This window comes from Condylura cristata, unplaced genomic scaffold, assembly GCF_000260355.1.
Source record: "Condylura cristata isolate star-nosed mole 26May11 unplaced genomic scaffold, ConCri1.0 scaffold00013, whole genome shotgun sequence".
NCBI lineage: Eukaryota > Metazoa > Chordata > Mammalia > Eulipotyphla > Talpidae > Condylura > Condylura cristata.
This window is the reverse complement of record NW_004567114.1, coordinates 19,394,351-19,406,009: the sequence shown is the minus strand read 5'-3', so window position 1 is coordinate 19,406,009 and position 11,659 is coordinate 19,394,351. Positions and strand designations below refer to the sequence as shown.

Genomic DNA, 11,659 nt, shown 5'->3' with positions numbered 1-11,659 from the left:
GAGGAGAAAGGCCCAGTGTTCTCCTGGGAGATGCCCTAGCAACAAGAGTCTGAAGTCCCTTCTCGTGCAGTTGCCGGTTCAGAATCATTGGTGGCTACAGAGCGGGCCCTGGGAAACCCCAGTGCTCCCCCGCACCTGCTTTCCTCCTCGGCTGTCTGTCTGGGCCTCTTCCTGTGCTCCAAAGCAAACTCAAACAGCTGCAGCCGGGCTTGCACATGTTTTTCACCTCTCATGCTCCCTCCCTGCTGTGCTCTCCCACCCCTCAGCTTAAGAGGAAAACTCTGGATCTGAGAGGAGACCAAACTCGCACAGTGAGAGCAGCCAGCGCTCCTCCTTGGTCCTTGGCAGTGTGGTGGTGGAGGACGGGAAGGGGAGGGCAGGAGGGCAGAGGGGAGCGGCAGGGTCATCCTTTGAAGTCCATGACCATCTTGGAATATGCACCACTAAGTAGAGGCAGTTTAGTTATTTACAGGCTCACTTTGCCCTAGCTTAAACGCTACCAAAAGAAGGGCCTTTCAAGGTAACCAGGATTTGTGACTAACTCAGGCTGTACACCTTTAGGCAAGGTGGTATTTTGGTTTTTGGTGTTTTTTTTTGTTTGTTTGTTTGTTTTATAAATAGTTGTTTATTTTTACATCATTTTGTGCATTTTTCCATCTCAGTTGTAACCCCCTTGGCCTTCCCATCACCAAATTACCCATGTATCATCACCATAGAAGGTGGTGGTGGTGTTTTTTTTTTTTAAGATTTATTTATGCATACAAGACCTGGGGTATAGGCCAGAGATGTGAGGGTGAGAGGATTCACCAGAGACAGAGTGGGGAGCAGATCAGGCAGGTGGACTGAAATACACTGCTGAGGGGAGCAGCGGGAGAGTCGGGAGAGGTCTGCAGCCATGTGTGTCACCTCCCCGTCCAGGGATCAAATTCGTGCTGCAGTGGCTGTTATAGCTTCACAGTGCTGCACTTTAACCTGTTGTGGCTGCCCAGGAGGGCCTTGCCAGGCGATATTTTAACTTACACCAAAAAACCCAACTAACACACCAAGCAAAGGGTGGGGTGGGCGGTTTCCATGAAATGGGCATGAGCGGGGGCCCCAGCTGGCTCTCGTATAAATGAGTGGGGGATGCTGGGGCCACAGTCAGGAGTTAAGCAGCTTCACGTGGACACTTTCTTGGAATTAACACAGAAGTGAGTATCCGACTCCCAGGAGGATCAGCACCCAACTTCCTTGGAGTGGGGGGCCCTCACTCTGGCTGCCCCGTTTCCCTCTGCTTGCAGGATGTGCTGCCTCCCTTTGGCGTCTGACCCTTTTGGGCTGGCCCTCAGGGAACAGGTGGCACTTCCCATAACCCTGCAGAGGAAGAGTGGAGCTCTGCCGTCCCCCTCTGTCAGGGTCCATCATTTTGGCCACTGTAGGCAATAAGTGACAGGAAGGGGCGGCCCTACCGATGTCCAGCTGACTGGCCCAGACCTGGGGTCCTGGCAACCCTGACTATTTGCCTGTGGGGTGACCAGCTGTCGAGACCGGTGGTGTGGAGGTGGTGTGGAGACGGCCACCCCTGGTCACCTGAGGCCAGCAAGCGTGAAAATGTGCACACACACCACCCGAAGCCAGAAAGGACTTGGTGGTGGGAAAGACAAAAGCTCCAGAATTTGAAGTGGAAAGACTCCACAGCTGTATGAGGCCTCAGGCCTTAGAGGCACAGGAACCGACTGGGGATGGGGCAAAGGCAACCTCCTTCAGCACATCAAGTCTACACGAACACCACACCAGCTCTCCTGCGCAAGAGAGGTCTGTGCCTACAGGCTGTCAGTGGCCAGCCCCTACCTGGAACAGTCTGCACATTCACTCAGGCCGAGAGCCAGGCGAGGCCATGTGGTGGACCAGGGAGTCTAGAGATGGAGGGTCACTGCCCAACTCTACACCCCCCACACACTCCCCATGGACACTAGAAGAGGTGGGTCCCTCCTCCTGGGAAAAGTTAAGCCACTCTTGAATCAAATTATGTAACCAATCAAAAAACAATGCTTCGGTTTCATGGCCACACCAGTGTGAGAGCTGGGAGAGAAAACAAAGCCCAGGGGTAGCCTGAGTGGTCCTTCCCTTCTTGGTCTCTAGCTTCAAGCTGCCTCTGCTTCCCTTCCTGGGCTCCCCCGAGGTGTATCTCTCCCCCTATTCCTGGAAAGGCCACAGCGTGAGGCGCTTAGGGCAGCAAGAGATAAAGCAAAGGGGATTCTCAACTCCCCTCTTTCGGTATCTCCTTGCCCTGCTGGAAAACTGTTTGCGAGCCCCTCAGCTACCGCCTCAGTCTACGGTGCTCGGGGGCGGAAGCAGGAGCCCAGTCACTACAGCCAAAGTGTAGCAATGTGGCGGGCCAGGGGCCACCCTGCAGGCCAGGAGAGGGGTCTCTGAGGATACACCTCACAGGTTAGCAGTTCTAGAATAATCCTGGCCCATAGGCCAACTGTCCCACCTGGCTGAGAGAACTACCCACCAAGGCCCTACCAACAGCACTCCAGTATCCAAGGCCCAAACAATGCACACTCAGGCCTGAAAATTCCACACGAGGACAAAAGGTGATTCAATTCCCATTTCACCTGGGCAGGACTAACATACCCAGCTGCCTGTTGAGCAGGCCAGGATGATAAGCAGTGTTCTAAACGCTGGCTAGGATTTTCCTTCCACTGAATCCTAGTCTGGGTGGTTCACCAAAGCATCCACGTCTCTTTAAATGACTCAGATCTTCGGGAACTTACTGGAGGTATGGAGTCCGAGAACCTGCCCAGGTAAGGGGGAAGGCCACCCTGGCTCAGGGCCTCCCGTGGGCACGTGGGCTTGGCAGACCTACTGCAGGGAAGTCTGGAGGAAGACACAACGCCAGCAGAGTGAGGCCTGGAAGGAAAAGAAACCTTTCCAGCAGCAGATGGCCCACAGCTCCGCTCTGGCTCCAGAATGCAAGGGAGAAGATCAGAAATAGATACTCAGCACGCGGCATCTGCCACAGGCATCGCGTCTCATGTGGCTGCCTGGCTCTGCTCAGGAAATGCACATCTCGTCCCACTTCCGGCACAGACCCTGCTGAAATGCAGTGTGGAATGGGGGAGACAGGGCAGCAGATGGAATAAGAATGGAAGCGGCTGACAGAACTGTTCTGCTCCTGCGTGGCAAGGATGGAGACGGGAGCTGCACCCCACAGGCTGGGACAAGGGGTCTGCTCAAGTCCTTTTCCTCCCAGGCCTCACAGCAGTTAACAGCAAAAAGGTCGCAATACCTTGCGACCCCACCCCAGGATCCAAAGCCCCCCAGTCTCTTCCTCTCCGCCCACCTCATTCTCCAGGCACCACCTCCTCAGGCCACTGAGGGTCCTAAGAAAATGATCAAGAGTAGGGGGAAAAGGCAAACCTTTATTTGGAAAAGAGAGCTTAGGTGAGCATTTAAAACCCCATTTCATTTCCAGAACAGAAATAAACATGAAAACAAAGGAAAGATCACCTATCATGCTCCTCCCTCTATCCTCTTCAGCCATTTTAAACTGCATTTCATAGCAGAAGGGGACCAGGATGGACCATCGTCCTCTGAACCGCCAGGACAGTGACTTGACACCATCTCGGGAGGTGCCCAGGGAAGGACAAGAGTCAAGGGTGGGCTGTGGGCAGTGGGCCTGGGGCTCAGACAGGCACATGCCCAGTACCCAGTAAATAATGTTCAAAACCAAAAACGAAAACGCATGCAGAGATAAATTCCCCAGAACCTAGGTGTGGGAAGTTTGTAACCATGAACGCAGCAGCAGAATTCAAGCTGGGTCTTTGGCTTTCAAAAAAAGCAAAAAGCACTAACCTCTGGCTAACTGTCCTTAACTCCAGCCTCTCGCCTATTGCCTTCAGTTCCACTCTGGAGGCCAAGTGGGCGAAGCCAGCCGTGTCTGCAAGGGTCGGCAGCTACCTGAGTTAAGGGAGAGGTGGGGGAGTTGGCCCCAGAACACCCCAGGCCCCATCCCAGCAATGAGAGATTAAGGCATGCGGGTGATACAGTGTGAGCCAGGGAGCCCCGAGGGCTGACGGGGCGGCCCTGCCGTAGGAGAGGCGATGCAGAGGCAATGAACAGCCAAGGTCTTGCTGGCCCGAGCAAATCTGCAAGCTAGGCCACCACAGCCACCTCCAGTCCTCCGACCAGTATGCACAGGGCCACCCCTGCTGGGAACCAGGTGTGGCTGAGCTAAGAGTCAGGCTCTCCTAGGGGAAACAAGGGAGGGAATGGGAGAGGCAGCAAAAAGGAACAAATGGTGGGAAAGAGGCACAGAAAATTGCTGCTCAGGTGTGCAGAAGAGAAACAAGTCCCTGAGGTCTTGAGTCCCAGCTGAAGCAGCTGCACAGCCCACCTGCTCTCACCCCAACCCCTCGGGGCTCCTAACCTCACCCCAGTTTTGTGGGCTGCAGACTGCTGTGAGACAAGAACTTTCTAGAGGTTCTTTCTCCTCATCCTTTAAGAGTTTTGAAGCCTTAAACCATGATCCCAGTCTACAAACTTCTGCTTCCCTAAGGGCAGCCTGGAGAGTGGGCCATGACTTAGAGAAAACATGTCAGGTCTGCAGCGATCTCTGGATGGGAGCCTCAGAGGTTACGGAGGCAGGCAGGGCATCCCCAGATGTGTTCCCCAGACTGTGGGCCCACTCGTCCCCACAGCCCAGATGGGAATATGCCCCGCTGGCATGGTGAGTGCCTAAGGAAACAGGAAAAAAGGAGAGACGGGCCAGCCCCCGGCTGCTGCCTGGCAACACACAACTTCCAGGTCACGCTCTTGGCTGCCTTCTGGCCGACTGTCCCAGTGTGGGAGTGGGCTGGTCAGACGCAGGCCTGGCTATGTGCAGCAGTCGAGCCCTGAGAGGATGCACACATGCTACACACACCTCGTGTGTGTGCCTGGAAAGGGGGTTGGGCCCGGAGGTCACAAGAGGCAAGAAGACTGACTGGGTCAGAACATACTACCAAGAAACAGCCTGAAAGCAAATAACCAATGAGATCAATAGCTCCCGCAACCCTGGTAATTAAAAATCAAGGGGGAGCACTGGATACATGGAAGAAGGGGAAGCCCCTTGTTCAGCCTCTCCCAAGACCACTGAATACGTGGCACAGGATCAGGAAGAGGTGGGGGTGGGCAGGGACCACAGGCAGAGCACGTGGACAGGCCTGGAGAGTATCTAACCATGGGGAAGGGACGAGGAGGGAGAGGGGTGGGGACATAAGTTCCTTGGATCTAAGCTTCCAGAAGCATTGGATATTTCCACAGTCTCTGATCCAGTGAGCTCACTCTTCTGGAAGAGAAGCTCTCTTCCCCTGGAAGCTGTCATGGGGCAGTGACTTCCATCCCGAAGCTGGCCAGCAGGCAGAGGTGGTCTGAAGAGCAGAAGGGGTTGGGTAAGCCATTGGCAGCCCAGAGAATCTCTTCAGAGAGGAGGGAGAGACGGCCCAGGAGCTTGAGAGTTCCATCTTGACACAGCCTGCGATCTGGGGCACAAAGCAGATGCCAGTGGTATAGTAGCCACAGCCGCCTGCACAGAGGAGGTGGGGCTTCTGGCAACCCTGCCTATGGCGGCACCTCCTTGGCGGCCCCCACCCCCAACTGAGGCCCCCTTGTCTCAAGATACTCCTGATTCATTAGTGAATGAAGCAGGGTGGATCAGTGGGGCTGAATTGCAAACTCAAGAGCATCAGCCCAGACCCAGCATCACAACATCTTCTCATTTGCCAAGAGCAGCTAGAAATCCAGATTTTTCTATATAAAACCTGACCTTTCAGCACAGAAAATCAAGTCAAATATTTTTAAAAGCATTCTTTAAGCAAAGCAGGCATAGGCTGGTCGACTCCCACACTACGCCTACTGGTAGAAGGCCAGGAAACAGGAAATAGGGACTCTAACCTAACCCAGTCTCTACTTCATGGGCTTCCACTCCAAATTCAATCACCTCCTGGGGCTACAGTTTTACCTCCAAAATAAGGATGAAGACTGCAACAACCACCTCCCCCCAAACCACCCCAACACACACACACACACACACACACACACACACACACACACACACACACACACTTCTCTAGTGCTGCACTGGTAAGAGAAGGCAGGTACTGGCCTGCTGACCAAGGCCTGCTAGGCATAAAACAAATGCCTGCTGCCCGAGCAGCCCAAGCCCTGCCACCCAATGCCCGATAAGCTGACCCCAGGAACCCAGGACTGACCAGGCTGACCAGTTCTGTTCCCATTCTCAAAGGACTCAGCTGAGAAGAAGATGTAATCCACTGTTGTTCCAAGACCCAAGGGCATAGTGGTGACCTCGGGGCGGCCATGCTGGGGCAGGAAATGGGTATATACGGAGGTCAAATGGAGGCAGTGCTGGATGGTGCCCACGGTCCTACAGGAATGAAGAAGAAGATGTCAGTCAACAAATATCACATTGCCCAAGGCCACTTTCTCTGGGGACTTAATGAAGTATTTTGAAGGGATGATCCCAAGTAACTCAGACTCAGCAAATTCCTTCTCATAAGAAGCTGACAGTCTTAACCTAATCTAGAAACAGACAGATTTATAGTCAGCCCCCCTACTATTCCCATCCTCCCCCATACTCTCCTCTTACTACCTGGTGACGTACAGCTAATGTGCCCACCCCTCGTCAGCAACCTCTTCCGTGAGGCCACACCTTCTAGGGAAAGAGAGCAGGACAGCTCATCTGCAAGAACCTAAGTGGGTCAGCCCTGGTCTCTGTGCATGTAAGTCCTTCCATAGCTTAGAAGGTATTAGAGAGACCTTGGTCAAAAGTGCTCCCCCAGTCAACCTCAGGAAAGCCAATGGGAATTTCCCTCAGGGGCTGACATGCAAGCTGAAGGGCACTGGGAGGAACATTACCTGGGGAAGACGGGCTCAGGCTCAGATGTGTCTTCCTCAAGGACAGACTCAGCCCAGCCAACAGGTGGCTCTGGTGGAGAGAAGAAAGGGGCTTGGCATTCACAGACCGTGAAGCAGGGAGCAACCTTGCACCATGAAACCCCCTTGGATCCCAGCATGGATTGCGCCAGAAGGGAAAAGAGAAAGAGAAAAGATGAAGGGAGGAAAGAAAGCCATGACCCAAAGTGAGGCGCCTCAAGAAGGCAGCTATTCAGGGGCCTCCAAACTCATGGTCTGCCTTAGCTCAGCGCCTTTCCTAAGCTTGTTTTCAGAACAGGAAATACAAGCATACAGCACAATAATAAATGTAGAGAAGACACCCCTCCCTCCCCCTCTGGGGCCCCTGCCACACGTCTCCTGCCCGGGAACTACCCATGTTGCCAGATCCCTGATGTGCCCTTCTCGGTTCCCTATCACACAGCACCTGAGTGTGTGTCTACCTGTGCCCACACCTAACTACATATACACACATACACACGGGACTAGAGTGACGGCTATGGGTGCTCTGGTGCTGGGAGAACTGTGGCGCCCGGAGCTGAGGGGAGAAATCATGTACTGTCCAAAAATTAACAATAATATAAGAAAAAAGTACCAAAATGAAAAATATTTATATAGTTTACATTTTCTTGTCAATATATTTATTACTGTTTTTCTTTTGGTTGTTATTAGGTCTATTTTCACTATCCCTTCGTAAAAGTATAGTTTTCCCTGGTGGCGCAGCACTGCACTAAAAAGTTTAAGCCACTTCTGCATGAGTTCGATCCCCGCCTGCCCCGGAGGAGTCCACATGGCGAGGCAGACCTCTCCTGACCCGCCCGCTGCTCCCCTCAGCAGTGTACTTTTGTTGATCTGCCTGCTCTGATCCCCACTCTGTCGCTGGTGAATCCTCTCACCCTCCGCATCTCTGGCCTGTATACCCCAGTTCTGTATGAATAAATAAATAAATATTTTTTTAAAAAAAGTACAATTTCATGTATGAAAATATGTATCTATATAGAATTGATATCCACATATTAATTTTGCACCCAACTACTTTTTCAGAATTATCTTAACACTCAGAATAGCTTTTACTTGATTCTCTTGGATGAACAGTTATATCACAATGTTAGCAACAAGGACAGACTAACCCCTTCTTTCCATTTTTACTTCTATATTCTTACCTGTATTTCTATTTTCCATTTCTAATTTGTTAGGTGGTATTTCTGAACATAGGTAAAAGACAGTGGTCATCCTGCTATTGTTCAGAAATGTCATACAGCATTTAGTTTAAGCAAGATGCTGATTTCTGAAGCTGAGATAAACGTATATATTTTTTTAAGATTTATTTATGCATAGAAGAAGTGGGATAAAGGCAAGAGAGGTAGGGGTAAGAGGATTCCCCAGAGACAAGAGGGGAGCAGAACAGGCAGACTGACTGAAACACACTGCTGAGGGGGAGCAGCCGGTGAGACAGGAGAGTTCTGCTACGGCCATGTGGGTCAGCCCCCTGGCCAGGGATTGAACTTGTGCTGCAGTGGCTTAGTGCTGAGACTTAACCCCTTGTGCCTACAGGGAGGTCCCTGCAATACATGTATCTTAATGATGTGTGCAGTTATCTGTTTTTTTTCTTAATTAAAAAAAATAGATTCTCAAAAAATGTTCTTCTCAAAGGAACCTAGATGATAAATTTTAACAAATTTTCTTCAACATTAAAAGATAGTATATTTTATATTTTAATAGACTTCATATATATATTAGCATGATAAATTATATTATTTATCCCAAGATCAAACTATCCTTATAGTCCCAATAAACTACATTTGGTCCTGGTATATGACCTGCTAGATTCTATTCTTGATCCTCTATTTAAAATTTTTTGTATCAACAGATGGTAAATGGATAACCTTAAGTGGACAGTATTAGAGTCTGTAAGTCTTTTTCTGTTGACTCTTAAATGTTGGTGTCAATGTAACTGTTTGAGAAAATAACCTGACTCCTTTCTTCTTTTGTAAACTATAACAATTTAAATAGTAACAGAATTAGAGGTTCTTAAAAGGCTTGATGACATTCTCGTGAGCCTGGTATTTTTGAGGAACTGCATCTTTAAAACCTTTTTCTAATTTTTTCCATGATAGTCTCTTTAAATGATCCCTCTCTCCTGCAATAAGTTTTAGTAAATTGCACTTGCTAAAATTAACATGTCATCTATATTTTCAAATTTTGCACTTAGTTGAGCAAAGAATCCCCTTCTAATCCTATGAATTCTCTGTATCCAGATACTTAACTCCTCACCCCCACTTTTATATTGGCTAACTAGGGAGGTTAACTAACTGACATCTGTTTTCTGTCTAAACAACCAACCTTATATTTATAATAATTGTATTTACTTTTTTAAAATAGATTTGTTTACATACTTATGCATACAAGAACTGAGGTGCAGGCCAGAGCTTCAGGGGGTGAGAGGAGTCATCACACACAGATAGGGAGGAGGACAGGCAGATATACTGAAATACACCGCTAAGGGGAGCAGCGGGGAGACAGGAGAGGTCTGCTGGGCCATGGGGGTCCATTCCCGGGCGTGGAACTCAGGCTATATCCCTGACACAGCTAAGACTGTAATTAACCTCCAGGCCAACAGGGAGGCCCACTATTGTATTTCTGTTCTTAAAATTATCTCCATTTTCATTTTCCTTCCTTCTGTTTTCTTCTAGTTTGTTCTTTTCTTCTTATGTAAGAAAGCTGGAGAATTAATGCATATCCAGCTTTTTTCATCATTAATAAAATTTTGATTCTGTAATAAATATTCCCTAGAATTATATAAATTTTTCACTGCACACTGTTTTGGCTATATCCCACAAATATATGGTATTTTCATCATTTTCCAGAAATCCTGAAATTCCAGTATAAATTTTCTCTTTAACCTAAAAGGTTGAATTTTCTTAAATGTCCAGATGAGAGTTTCCTTTTTGTTTTTACTCCTGTTGGAACTGTGAGTGTGTTCAGAGAAAGATGACTATACTACTACTTCTTTTTGAAACTTACTGAGGTCATTTGTGGTGGTCTAATACATGGCCAGTTCTTAAGAATACTTAAAAAGTATCTGTTTCTTGTTTGGAGGTTCCTCAAACTGCTAAACATGGAGCTTCCCTACAACCCAGCAATCCCACTCCTAGGTATCTACCCAAAAGATACAAAAACACTGATTGAAAAAGATACCTGCACCCTCATGTTTATTGCTGCATTATTTACAATTGGAAAGACATGGAAACAGCCCAAATGCCCAAAAGTGGGTGACTGGATTAAAAAGATGTGGTACATATACACAATGGAATATTACTCAGCAACCAAAAAAAAGAAACACATGTCCTTTGCAGTAACATGGATGGAGCTGGAAAAGATCATGGTTAGTGAAATAAGCCAGAAAGAAAAGGAAAAATACCAAATGGTTTCACTAATAGCAGGAGTATAACGGACCAGGCAAGAAAATAAAAATAATAATAATGAACAGTTATATACCAGAGACAATTTATGGGGGTGGAATGGGGAATGGGATCAAAAACAGTGGGGGAAGGGAAATGCACTGGACTGGTGATGGCACATGAGTGATTTGGTGATGGGAAGCCCAAGGGGATTGCAACTGAGATGGAAAAATGCACAAAATGATGTAAAAATAAACTATTACATTATTTAAAAAAAAAAGTGTCTGTTTCTGCTCTGTTCTCTGTGTTTACAATCTGCTGTAGTGATTTACCATCACATTTATCAGGACATCTTCCACAAGTCTTCTCTATTTTGGGTTATGTTTTATCCACCTGATCTGCTGTGGATGAGGAAGATGAATTAAAGCCTTACTTTCTGCGACCCTCATTCTATCCTGCAGTTTCACTTTGGGACTGGTATGTGGTGTTATTTGGAGATGCACATTCAAAATATGAATATCTTTATCAGAAAAACCATGGGTCGTGACCCAACAGGATATTAAAAATGGTTTCCTTCGATACCAGGTTCCACCTACACAGCACTGTGTAGCAACAGCGTTGGGCAGTGACCCGGGACTCAAGGGCTCCCCGACGGAGCAGGGACCAAGCAGGCCTGAGCATCAGCTAGCTGAGTGCATCCTCTCCTGGGCCAGTCTGACCCTGGCAGCAGCTAAACAAGCACTTCTGCAAGAGAAGTTGAATTCAGAACTTTCCTGCTTAAAGCACCAGTCAAACAGCTTTTACTCTGTGGCCAGTTTGTAAACAGTAGTTTTACAAAAATCACGTAGGAGTCATTTTTGCCCAGTAATACACTTATTTGAGCATAAGATTTGTTCTTACTGGTTAAGACCTGAAGTTCCAGAGTTCCATGTAAATACACAGTGCTCACGAGAAAGAGAACACAATAACCCCTACCAGTGTCTTCACAAACCATACTGGAAAGAAGAAATCATTAATGATTGAAAATATGAGCAAGAGAGGGTCTGGGAGCTGGGGAGTGAGAGTCACTTTTATTTTTAAGTGATACAACCTGAATGAGGTAGAACATCTCGATGTAACGCGATATCAGAGTGAGGGTAAGTCACACAGTTGCTATGTGACACTGAACTTTTGCAAGCCAGAGGCTTCCCACTAAACTCAATGTCACGGTCAAGTCAGCATATTGTGGTGTGCAGAGTTGGGGTGAATGACTCTGGTAGTAGGCTGGAAACTACTTGTTATTCCATCTCAAGAAATTTTCTTGAAAAAAGAACTCAGGGCAT

At 48.3% G+C, this 11,659-nt stretch overlaps 1 protein-coding gene across 1 annotated transcript in view; it reads right to left on the bottom strand.

Moving 5' to 3' along the window:
* Nucleotides 1–3,387: 3,387 nt before the first annotated feature.
* The window catches only part of ANGEL1 (angel homolog 1 (Drosophila)), a 17,240-nt gene continuing 8,968 nt past the window's right edge, over nt 3,388–11,659 (bottom strand). The window contains exons 8-10 of the mRNA XM_012724595.1: nt 6,901–6,970; nt 6,237–6,409; nt 3,388–5,507 (exon numbers count right to left, since the gene is read on the bottom strand). Coding sequence (XP_012580049.1) covers nt 5,347–5,507; nt 6,237–6,409; nt 6,901–6,970 — 404 coding nt within the window. The 3' untranslated portion in view covers nt 3,388–5,346. The remainder of the gene's footprint in view (nt 5,508–6,236; nt 6,410–6,900; nt 6,971–11,659) is intronic.